Source organism: Amblyomma maculatum, chromosome 4 (assembly GCF_055883805.1).
Source record: "Amblyomma maculatum isolate TAMU_Amacu chromosome 4, ASM5588380v1, whole genome shotgun sequence".
Classification (NCBI taxonomy): domain Eukaryota; kingdom Metazoa; phylum Arthropoda; class Arachnida; order Ixodida; family Ixodidae; genus Amblyomma; species Amblyomma maculatum.
The window spans coordinates 111,652,584-111,664,773 of record NC_139347.1 but is presented as its reverse complement, the minus strand read 5'-3'; the positions used below and the strand labels follow the sequence as shown (position 1 = coordinate 111,664,773).

General features: G+C 45.8%; 1 protein-coding gene across 1 annotated transcript in view; it reads left to right on the top strand.

The window, feature by feature from the left end:
• Positions 1-12,190, top strand: part of LOC146191953 (putative 4-coumarate--CoA ligase 1) — an 80,502-nt gene that overhangs the window by 33,638 nt on the left and 34,674 nt on the right. Inside the window, exons 4-6 of the mRNA XM_084600408.1 lie at positions 4,609-4,811; positions 6,786-6,954; positions 9,789-10,070. Of these exons, the coding sequence (XP_084456534.1) occupies positions 4,609-4,811; positions 6,786-6,954; positions 9,789-10,070 (654 nt within the window). The remainder of the gene's footprint in view (positions 1-4,608; positions 4,812-6,785; positions 6,955-9,788; positions 10,071-12,190) is intronic.

Sequence of the window (12,190 nt, the reverse complement as noted above, 5' to 3'; positions counted from 1 at the left end):
GCCGCCGATGCTATAAAGCGGAGGCGCTGAGATCAGCGTTGCCAGCCGTGTTAGAGGAAAATAAAGATGTACAGCGCATGCTCGGAGTGCAAGCTCGGCACGGGCTCTTCAGAATGAGAAGCCTGCCACGCTGGTCATCTTGCTCTGGTGCTCAGCTGCGACCCTGCAAATTTGCAACAGTGGTGACGCCTGCCTAAAAAATGACAGACCCCAGCAACCTACCGCCCTCAGGCGACCTTCCGCCTGACGCTACCTCGCGCCAACGGGACGTCGCGGCTCTCCTGCTCCCCCTCAACTTTCTGGCCCAAGTGTCTTCAGATCTGGTTCACCCAAGTGGAAGCCATCTTCCATCTGCACCACATCACCTCGGAGGCATCTCGGTTTCGTCATTTACTTTCTAACCTGCCTCCTGAAGTGACTCAAGAGGTGGCGGACATTATCTCTGGACACTTGGGCGATGCCCCGTACTAGCGACTAAAGCACGGTCTTCTGGACCCCACCACGGCGTCCGAGAATGCGCGCCTCCAGCAGCTGCTCACCTACGAAGAGCTTGGAGACCGCCGCCCCTCCCAGCTACTCACTAGCATGCGGCAGCTCCTGGGTGAAAGCAACGCCGACACGAATGGCGCACTGTTGAGGCAGCTCTTCCTTCAACGCTTGCCGCAGTCCACCCGCCTCATCTTGGCGGCTGCGGGGGATTTGACCCTTTACCGTCTCGCCCAGCTCGCTGATTAAGTCCACGACGCGAATTCTCCTTCCGTCGCTGCCGTCTCTTCTTCACCGGAGACCTCCGTCATTTCACGTTTAGAGGCCCCGATCGATCAGCTGGTCGCTTCTATCGATGCCCTTCGGACGTCCTCTCATGCCCAGCACGGTTTTTCTCAAAATCTCGCCGCCGTTCATCTTCGCTGAGCGGTCCGCACTAGTCCAGTCCTCGCAGTCAGCGTCTCTGCTGGTATCACCTAACTTTCGATGATACCAACTCGGCACGGGCTGTTCAGAAGGAGAAGCCTGTCACTCTGGTCATCTTGCTCTGGTGCGCCGATGCGACCCTGCAAATTTGCAACAAGCTGAACTACATAAAATATGTGGAAGCAGATTTGGAAACTTAATGGCAATTTTTTTCCGTTCAGAATTCTCCTTCTAAGTACATCTGGTATGCAAACCACTCCAGCGGAATGAGCCATTTTACTAAGGGAACATTTTGCGAAGGTTTATAGTTCATCTCACTGTACACAGCCTTTCCTAAAATAAACGAGTTCAGCCAAGCAAGGTATACTCCCAACAAGTTGTGGCACAAACGGACTTTATAACAGAAAATTTACTGTTTTCTTTATTACTTTTAGGCAGCCTAACCATAATATATGCTCATGAAATACAGTACTCTCTGCCGGCTAACAAACAGCTCCAGGACCTGACAGAATACGCTATGAAATGTTGGCACCTTTCCGATTCCGCAGTAAAAGCACTCCTGAAACTTTTTGACAAAGTATTCATACTGGGAAAGATACCCGAGGCTTGAAATAAAACAGTTATAGTTCTGTTCCTCAAACCCTCAAAGCCGCCTACCCCCTCTTCTAGCTACAGGCCTATAGCCCTTACGAGCTGTCGTGCTAAATCTTTTGAAAATATATTGAACATTAGGTTAGCTTTTTTCTGGAATCACATAAACTTCCCGACATTAATCAGTGTGGGTTTAAAAAGGATGCTTAACAACACAGCATCTCTTTAGGCTTGAAAATAGCACTCGAGAAGCATTTATACACAAACAGCACGGCCTCACACACTTTTTTGACATGGAGAATGCGCAGGCCTATGACACAAACCCGTGGATGTTAGGTATTCTGCGTGAACTAGCAGATTAGGGCAACCGCGGTAGGATTTGGAATTGTCTAAACGATTTCGATCCAAACCGTTCTTTCAATCTCTTGGAAGAAGGGAGCAGAGCAGAAGAGATGTGTGACCAACTAGCTCAACGTTCGGCTCGATTATCGTTCTTTCAATGTATGCCTGGGCTCAAACAGAGATACAGTTGCTAGGCGCGTCTTGTTGAAACAATTCAATCAGCTCATCTGAATTACTTGCCAACAAGTTGTCTTCTATTTCTCTCTCTCTCTCTCTCTCTATTAGCTTTTGATGCAAAAGATCTGTATTACAACATTTCACAGCATTTGGCCATCCTCGCTGTCGAAGAAGAAATAGATGTCTACGGTGCAGTGAAAATAAAAACGGAATGAGCACTGGCCGGTGTTTAGGTCTGTTGAAGCTCTACCTGCGACCTTTGTATGTTGAGTTTGAGGGAAGTGTTTTGGTACAAAAAGAAGGAATTTGCATAGGATCTTCAATTGCTCCTATATTGAGGGACCTATTCTTTGCTAAGGGTGATAGGACATTTTTTAATTACAGGAATGAAGCCGGAGTTGCTAAGGCACATCGATATGTCAATAATTTTTTGGGTTTCCTGCCGTATGAAGATTATACAGAGAGCAAGGTTGAGAGCATTGTGGCACTATTCCCTAAAGCACATCCGGGGCTTGAGTACACCTTTGAGCAACCAGAAAATGCACAGATCCAGTACCTGGATACCACACTTGTGCTTCACGAAGACAACACATGTTGGTTTTATAGGACACGAGGGGCAAAAGGCCTTCTTTCATACGCCTCCGGTCATACTAAGTTGATTAAGCGGGGGCTGGCTATCTCGTGTTTACGGCAGGCGCTGATCAAATCCTGCCCGCACTTGATGGGCGGCAGTGTCAACATACAGATTGAGAGGTTGAAACGAAGCGGATATCCGTGGAGCATGCTAATATCTGCGGCTGAAAGCTGTTTGAAGAATATGCGACCACGAACTAGAGAACGTAAAGAGAGTGAAAAGAGAAAACAGGTTGTTGTCCTGCCCTACGTACATTGCATATCACACAGTCTCAAGAAGATAGCCAGCCGATTCGAAATTAGGGTCGCGCTGTCCGCACCGAACAAGTTAAAAAGTATGTGCAGGAAGGTGAATAAAACGAGAGAGACTAAGGAAGGATGCGGAGTACTGCACAGGGAATGCTTTGCCCAATGCCGCACGGGTGTCGTGTCCAAGATCCCCCTGACATGTTGGAAGGCCTATGCGGGGCAAACAGGCCGATGCATTAATGAAAGGTTAAGGGAATACAGAAATTCGTGTGCCGCATTGTCTGCACCAGGAAGCATGGAGACCCATTGCTCTCGCTGTAAAACGGATGACGATCAACAGGACTTGAAGAGCATCCATTGTGTACCAAGGTTCACCGAAACCAAGGGGCTGGCAGGCGCAAAAGACAGTTTTAAAAGAGAGATTATTGAAACATTCAAGATGATTTCGGGAGAAGTAGGGGAATGCGTGAGTGTTCTGCCGGTGGCGCTCTACAGCAAGGAGGTGATACTTCTCCGTTTAGACAATGTGACAAGACGTTTGGACAATGTGAAAAGACTTTAGATGTAATTTGTCAATATTTTCATTTTAACTTTATTTATATTTTTATTCTGAATTTTTTCGCATTTTTTCTGAATCTTTTCTTTACTTCTTCATATTGTAACCCCACGTTTTTGTTATGTATTCTTCTTTGTGCTACTAAAACAGGCAGTTGGTAGCGAGCGCATCATATGTGTAGACGTCTTGGTTTAATTCTCTCGTGTATGTGTTGTGTTGTGTATAACAATTAAGCACCGGAGGTCGTCGGAGTCGTATAGCCAACTAGCCCGCTCGCAAGTGCTACTGAGCTTTGTTTACGGCCACTCATGTCTAGCTTATCATTGACACTGTTTATCGAGAAGGTCGGTCTTGCATTTGCTCTTCAATACATTGGATCTTCCTTCCTCAAGCCTAATATAAAGGAAGGAAATGCATAGCAGACGAGGCCAGGCGACACGCTACAGATCTGAGCGGATTTCATTCTTCTAGGGCACACTGTCATTTGTCAGGATTTGGTTACATTCAGTTGGAACATTCTATGTGCGTCTGCATGTGTTCTTGATACATTGTCAGCAAAAAAATCGCAAGCATAAACCGGCCAGCTGGTATTTTTTAGCTTGCATGACGTCGCCGGACCCTGCATCGGTTAGCAGGTTCTGTGACGTCATGAGGCCACACAACATAGCAAGAATGACTAACTCGGAACGCTCCTTTGAGACGAATATTGAACTGACCGTGAATGTTGAAATGTTTTCAGACAAGAACCAAACTATTTTAGTGTGACTCGATTAAAGAGGAGCTATATAGCTATAGTGGGTGGTCCTCTATAGTCTAGTATAGTGTATAATTGTGTGCTAATTAGTAGATGGCCACTTACTAGTGGTGACATTTAATGAATTACTGATAGCTCAGTAGAAAAATGCATTTTTTCGAACAAGCAACCGCAGGGGAGCCGCACAGCAGAGCTATTAACGCTACCAGCTCGTACCCATAAAGGTGATGCTGAAAAATGTCCGCTTAGAATTTTTATTGCTTTTTGCACATCTGAAATCACTACGCTCTGCGGTCCTTCCCAGTTCTGTTGTTGCTGAAATCTTCCTTGCTGCGCTGCTTTTTTCACGTCCGAGCTTCAAGAAGTCATGGTTTTCTTCCTCCTTTCGGCTCAGGGCCTCTTCTGCTTGGGACGCTCTGATGGCTTCGTCTCAGCCTCGGAGTTTCCGGCACTGGAGGAATCAGAATTCAAGGAGAGTCCAATCACCGATCCCCAGATTAGCGTCCTGGCTGTATGTTATACCTCCGGGACCACGGGTTTGCCCAAGGGTGCTGTGATGACTCATCACAACTACGTCAGCTGCTTCTACACATCAAGGTAGAATATTTCGAACCACAGGACAAAGCCGCTTTCATTACAAAGAGCTGAGCAAACGGAATGACTCTTGGAAAGATAGAACGAAACTTTAGGTGAATAGCTTGCACATGTTGCTTTGTCTATTCCTTTCGTGGTCATTATTTTATTTGAACCCTTGAGCATGTGCCCTGGATTACTGATTTACAAATTTACCTAAGGATATGAGCGCTAAGGAAAAAATACAATTTTATTTCAAATTTCATCTATAACTTCTTTTTTTACTGAATTTACTTTATATTTCTAAACCTTATATAGTGAAAATGTGAAAGTAGTCATCGCAAAATATTGGGGACACAAGAAGCACCGCTTTCAAAATGATCATGGAAAAGCTTTGATGACTGCGGCTTCTATTCTCTTTCTCGTACATAGACTGTGGTGCTCGTTTAATCATTAACCTGCCGTTGGGGCATCAAGTACCTCACACATCCTGAATATCATAAAGTCTTAAGCTAGCTTCAGTGTGTAATGTAACTCCACATAGATGTACACCCCTGCTTTAAACAAACAATACTGTAGTGCCGGCGTGGCCTAGGAGTATCGGCTCTGACTCGCTGCTCAAGGGTCGCGGTGGGTTTCGTTTGCAGCCCGAATGGGCATCTCCTGCGATTTCACCATAGCTTGATCTCTTGTGACGTCATACAACTCACCGACTAATGAGCTCTCCCCCATGACAGCTGCCAGCTATCACCTGCAAGATATACGTGATTTCTCAGGCATACCTCCGACACCGACGTCAAAGCTCATGCCAGCGTAGGTGTTTTTGGAGGACGGGATCTTTAGTGGTATCTCGTTAAATGCACCTGAATAGATTAAAATTATGGGGTCGGGGCACTTAAGCTTAAGGGTATGATGCGATAGCGTAGGTCACTGCCACAAGTATAAAACCCAGAACAACGAAGCCGTATGGATGCACCTGCATGACCTAGAGGTAACGTGAAAGCAAGGGCCCTGGCAGACTGACCCTGTTATAACCCTCGCAAATGAAAGGAGAGGACCGAGCTGACAGCTCCTGGCAAACGTTACGACAGGTCAGGCTACATCAGTCAGTGTGAAGCCATGTACGCTCGTAGCTACCGCCTGCGAGCGTCATGCTGCAGGAGGATAGATGCTAGCGTCACCAAAGTGGCCACACGCGTCTCTGAGGATGAACAGAAATCCGCCAAGAGTCCAGCAAATTTGTAATCACGATTGCAGCAGTAGTCGAGATACATACTATTAGGAGTAACGGCATCAATGAAATGCACTAGCATTTATTGCGCCGGTACTCACAATATCTGCTTGATTGGAAAAGAATAGCTTTTCTAACCACAGCGCTAAATATCTGTAACACTATGCCACCAGAAGCCTCTAATCAGTACTTGTAGGATGAGACTATGGGACACGAAGCGCGATTATTCGCCACGCTGATCACTATATATCTGAGGATAATCATAATGCCTTCGCCAAATCGGCCCGAACAAGCGAACATGTTAGGAGTGTCCTGTTTTCGGAAGGTATACATATTGATTTGCTGTTTCATCTAAAGCTTATTTAAAAGTTCTAGGCAATTGGAAAGGCCAGCCGTGAACATTTAGGCTAGTGAACCAACCATACTCAAAAAAAAAAAATAAAACTTAATGGCCCAGAACAGCCAAGGATGACTTTCCTTAAAATATTGCACATCTGAAACCTACAAACTACGTGACTAAGACAGCCCTACATAGGTTTTGGTAGGACGTTCTACCGCCATGTCCTGACACATTTCTCAATGTTGTGCATGACGCCGGCCATCAACGTAAAATTGTGATTTTTTATATGAAATGTGGATAACATAAATGTTCACGTCCGGCCATATTCTAATATGAGGTGTGAACATCACAGTCCCCACTCGCTTTTATGGTGAGGGGCCCCATGTTGATCTGCTTTTTCACTGTGTTTTGCCCCGCTTCTGTGCAGGACACACCTGCCCTGGGGAGAAAAAGATATCCTAATGGGAATGTGCCCAATCACTCACCAGATGGGAATGCTGTACAACATGACTGCCGTGCTGTACGGCGCCACGTGCGTCTTGACCCCAATTATGATGGGCCCCCTGGATATAATGGAATATGTAGACAAGTACAAGGTACCAACCAAAAACTTGCCACTTTGCGAACACGTGTCGGATTTCAGCAACTTTGTATGCTGAGCCGCTTGCTGTCCGCATAAGAAAAACCAAAACGTGCGAATGGTTTCATTTGCAGTTAAATTTTAGGTCTCAACTGCGGAATCAAAAGTAAGAGTACAATCGCCTGCATCTTTGGACACTTGCTTTCAGGCAAGCTATGTCGGCAAGGTTTCCACGACCGATCTGCAATAATACCTGTCTTGCGGTAGGTAACGAGAACACACACCAGCGCAGTTAGCGTCATTATTAGCCTACCTATCCCGTGCTGCCTCTAAATAATTTGAGTTTTCTGTATTAATCCGATAACACCGGTTTCCGATTTGCCGTTGCACAGTTTTCCAGCGCCACTTTCCTCTTTAATATTTAAGCTTGTATATTTTAGCCGCTTTGCCTTCTCTCTTGCTCTACTTTCTTGCTCTGTCGGAAGGTCGAACCAGAGTACATATTTCGAATTTGTGCTCTTTTCAAAGTGGGGTCATCTCCTTGATCTTGAGTCACCTGATTGGCTGAAATGCTGCCAATAGAAGTGATAGGGACAATCGGTTCTGGTGTTTTCAACAATCAAATAACTGGAGGTCAGGAAGATAAAGGCATTTCTGAAAACTACGCAAACTCGGAATACAGACCCAACTATTTTCTCTCCTCTAGCTTTCTACTATGCTTGCAATGTTACATTATGGCCAGGCTATCATTGAGCATCGTATGCGATTACTGGCAGTAAAAATCTATTGTATATGAGAAAAAGGGGATTAGGGCGGCCGGTGCGGGCGGAGATGACCACGAAGAGGGAGTGGAAGAGGAGCGCGTGCGCGTCAGAACAGCAGTTCGCTTGTGCGGGGGACAGGGCTGGGGAGCTCACAACGCTTGTGAGCTCGGCGTACGGGATCAGCTAAGCTGATCAGGCCGGACCCCAAATCCGGCTAGTGGCACCGAGTACGACACCACGGTACCCTGTCAGCCGCAAAGAAGGCAACGGGCTGTGCCAATAGATGCCATGCAAGCAAGCAGAGCCGCGATTGCTAGCTGACGTCCCGCTGCCAGCCACCGCACCACTACGAGACTTTAAACGTTTATGGGTGCTACAACCAAGCCCGCCTGCTGTGCCGCTCAGCAGCGTCGATATCGGCAGATGCGCTCTTCTCCAAAGGGCGTTCCATGCGGCGGCGCTACCGTCACATCGTCTCAGCCGCAGGAGGTCGTGAAGCCCTCTTTACTTTGTGATGTCTTCAATATTTCCGGCCAGAATGTAACCTTTGAGAAAAACAATTACACTTCACGGGGGATCCAAGTCCTGCTCCTCTGCAAACCAGCCGAGGGCGCTAACCAACTGCGCTACCTCGGTCACTTCAGCAAATGCATCCTAATTCTAACTGTCTAGCCTTCCTGCCGCCTCCATTGTACATAGGGATGACTACGGATTCAAGCCCGTCTTTAAGGGGGAGCGAGACGTGACCGGCCGCAGCCGTGCGTCGAACACCACCGCATGCCATCTGTCGGCAGCTGTAAAGTCCAAGCTGCAGAACGAGAGCGCGCCATCGCCGCCTATGGCAAACAAAGCATCTTAAGCACCTAATCGAATTTTACAGTTATTTATTTCTTGTATATCATGTGCGGAGGCACAGCGTACTGCGGCATATGGACCTTCTTCTAGGTTTATTTGTTTTTCCTTTCCGCTTTTTGCTCGGACTGTTGTCTAATTTCCAGGCTGTTAGAGTTCATGAAATATCATTATCTGAAATTTCTGATGTTAGCTCAACCACATAGAGTAACATTCATTCCATTAAACAGTGAATTTCTAGAGCGAAACTTTTATGTTTCTTCTATTTGAGTCAATCTAGTGACGGCAGCATTGCTTTGAGGTGGGGGAATAGCCTGAGACACTCAAGCAAGACAGGGGTTGACAGCAACACAGTTTGTTTACGAGAGCTGGTTGAAGTGGCAAAATGTGAAATTCCCGTTTGAAGTTCCAGTAAATAATGAACAATTAATTGTCAGCCAGCTTCGTTGTTTTAGATCAGCGTAAATTGCTGATAACGGAAAATCTAAATTCACCCTTCTTTACTTTAGGTGTACCATGTGATTCGTTGATAAGAAATGTGCACCACTTACTAATAAACGAAAGAGTTGCGTCTTATTAGCAACGAGTTCAGAGATCCGGGTCTTGCAAGAAGTATACCAAAACTATGGTAATATTCCACCTCAAGAAAGGAATCGAGCGAAGCGCAGCATCTTTCTGAATTTCGTAAGGCGAAACCTGCATTGAGGTCTGCGGCTAGGTTTCTGTAATTGCACTTCATAAGTATTTCATGCCTCAGATTGTGTCATTATTCATTCATTCAGCAGATCAAACAAAACAATTTTTGTTTAACTATTTACAAATTTTCATGATTCGCACGCACAATTTCCCACACGCGTCGGTACAATATCTCTATTTCTTTGAGACCATGTAATTACTCAATTATCGATCTTGGTGATCCTGGCCCGGTACTATGTCTCAGTGAAGAGTGCGCTCTGCTACTAAGCAAGACGACTAGCCTCAATGGCGTTCGCGAGGTACGCGTTATAATGCAAACAATGAACAAATGATACCCAGCGCTTCCCGATGTAAGCAATATAAAAGCCTCAGTTGGCACAAACTGCTCTGATGCGCTCAACTCCCTCATGGCTGCTAGATAATATATCGGTTCAGTGCGTTAAACCATACTGTTCGCTTTAATTTCTATGACCATTATTTGCGACTCAATGTAAGTGACCAGCTATTATAATAATATGTCCCATTCCTTTTCACACAGCTGACGGCGGCCATACTCTACCCATCTCAGCTGCAGGGTCTGCTTCGTGAGATGCAAAACACAGGCCGTGGTTTGCCCAGCCTCAGAGGCATCGCCGTGGGAGGAAGCGTGCTCCCAACTTCAGTGGCAGAGGCCGCTCGCAAAGCTTTCATTGGCATTGAGAACCTATTGAACATGTACGGCATGACCGAATCTTGTGGCATCATTTCTGGCCAGCCGAAAACAGGCAAACCGCAGGTCGGCATGGACGTTGGCGTGCCCAGGACTATGGTTGATGTCAAGGTACGTTCATGCATATTGCTGCGTCCTTAATGACATGGCGTTGGCCCCTCCATCGTGTGGCAAAGCAATATATCATTCCCCCTAAAATACTGACAAGCGATTCAAGGTGGGCTCTTCGCCGTTGATGTTTTGAAGCGAATGTTGCACTGGGATAGCTGCGGCATGTTTAACGTACGCCGCAATTTTGATCTTCAGTAACCTTTCAGTAACCTTTCAATTTTGGTCTTCAGTAACAAGAGGCGAGCACGCGGCTTGCTCGCCTCTTGCTTCTTCATCTTCGCACGTGTGATGCACCGAGTAGGCAGTGCGCTATTCTTCCTCTTCTGCTGCGTTGTTTCTTCTGCATTGCACACCTGCTTCGTCACAAACCTAGCATAATTCATTCGTGCCGGTACATTAGCCTGTCCCCGCGGAGCGCCACACGTGATGCCATCACTTAGCCATGCGCCTCACAAGACATGCGCGGTGCTCTTCATCTGCTGCGCCGCAGCGGGCCATACAAACCATTGAGTAGCCGCTCGCTCTCAAAGGCGTATATATACGCTAGGAATTGAGGCAAGTCTGCAGTTCTATTTGCCGTGGAAGAAGCAACAACGTTTAGTGCGAGCGCTCATTACGGCTCATCTACAAGCCAAATCTACTGACCCTGCCGAGATCCCTCGTCGCGAAGAAACGGCACGTAGGAGAAATGAAGCTGAGAAATCTGAATGAGTGATGAAAACTCCTGAAGAGCAAAAAGAGAGACAAAGCGATGGAGAAATGTGGGGAAGAAATAAGTGCGACAAGAACAACAGAAAAACGATACGGTCTCATACAAGGCTATTACTGCTTTCGCTTTGTGTATCCTAGCTTACCTAAGTTAGGCCACTGCCATTTTTTTAGAGAAGAAAAAAAAAAAGGCCGATAAGCTGTCGCTCAGACGTTTTAGGCTGCGCATTTACAGCGGCTATATTTCAATACAAAAAATAAATTGGATGAATGTCACGTTGCATTAAGATGCTTCAGCTTAAAACCTGCTATACGGAACAGCCGCAGTTTGGTTTAAGTCTTCACGTCACTAAATGAAACCTTAATTTCTACTCATGGTACAGCACATACTGGACCTGAAGATTCCAGAAGTACAGCTGAATAGTATTCGTTCACAAGTAAAACGTTGCGTGTAAACATCAATGACAGAAACAATATAATAAGCGTCTTTATTCAGTTCGAAGGAACGGAAAACAGCGTGAATTTAAGGTGAACATCGACTCGCATGCATTTCTAGATTAGTACGTTGTCAGCAAATGTATATACTAAAAGTAAGTGAGAATTAGTTTAAGTTATTAGCAGGAACACCACAGCTGTTTCTTGCAGGTATCGAAACGAAGTAGAGGAACGTTCGAATATTTTCTGTGAGGCCTATTACTGTGCACTAGCCTTTTCTAAAGGGCTCAGAGTTATAAGAATGTGTGTATATTTTACGTCAATCAGAGTTAGGTCCAGGCAAATAAGGGGATGCAAACAGACAGCCCACCACACCACATCACAACGCAACACAGAGCGAGCGTGCCTGGGACAAGCACTTCGTCCTCGTCCTCGCCTTATATTATATCTGCTCAAATTAGTTCGGTGTAGTGTGCAGGCGTCGGTGAAATAAGGACTGACAGAAATATATAGCTAATGCATCCCAAAGAATATGTAACCATAGCATGACATCGTCTGCATATAAAAAACGGGTGTACATATAGGAAACAAATTTAGAGCTCAAAGATTTGGAGTAGTTATGCGAATGACTAAGAAGATTTTACACGCTTGTATTCTAAATGTAGAACACATGTTAGGCAATGGTGTTAGACAGCTGGCATCGAGACGACAAAACGTGGATTACGTTGCAGCCGTAGTGACCGCGCTACCATGGAAGCAAAAGACCAGGTGCTTATGTAATGTGTGATATCCCTGGATTGTAAATAAGCTTGGGCTGTTGAAAGTATCCGAAAACATTTCATTTGTACCCTGCATATATTTTGTCACTTGATCCCCTTGAAAAATATAACCCAGCTCTAAATCCTTATTAACGTTACCATGCTATTAACGCGATTAATGTCAGCGTCATTTAACGTGATATATCCGCGGCAAGCATA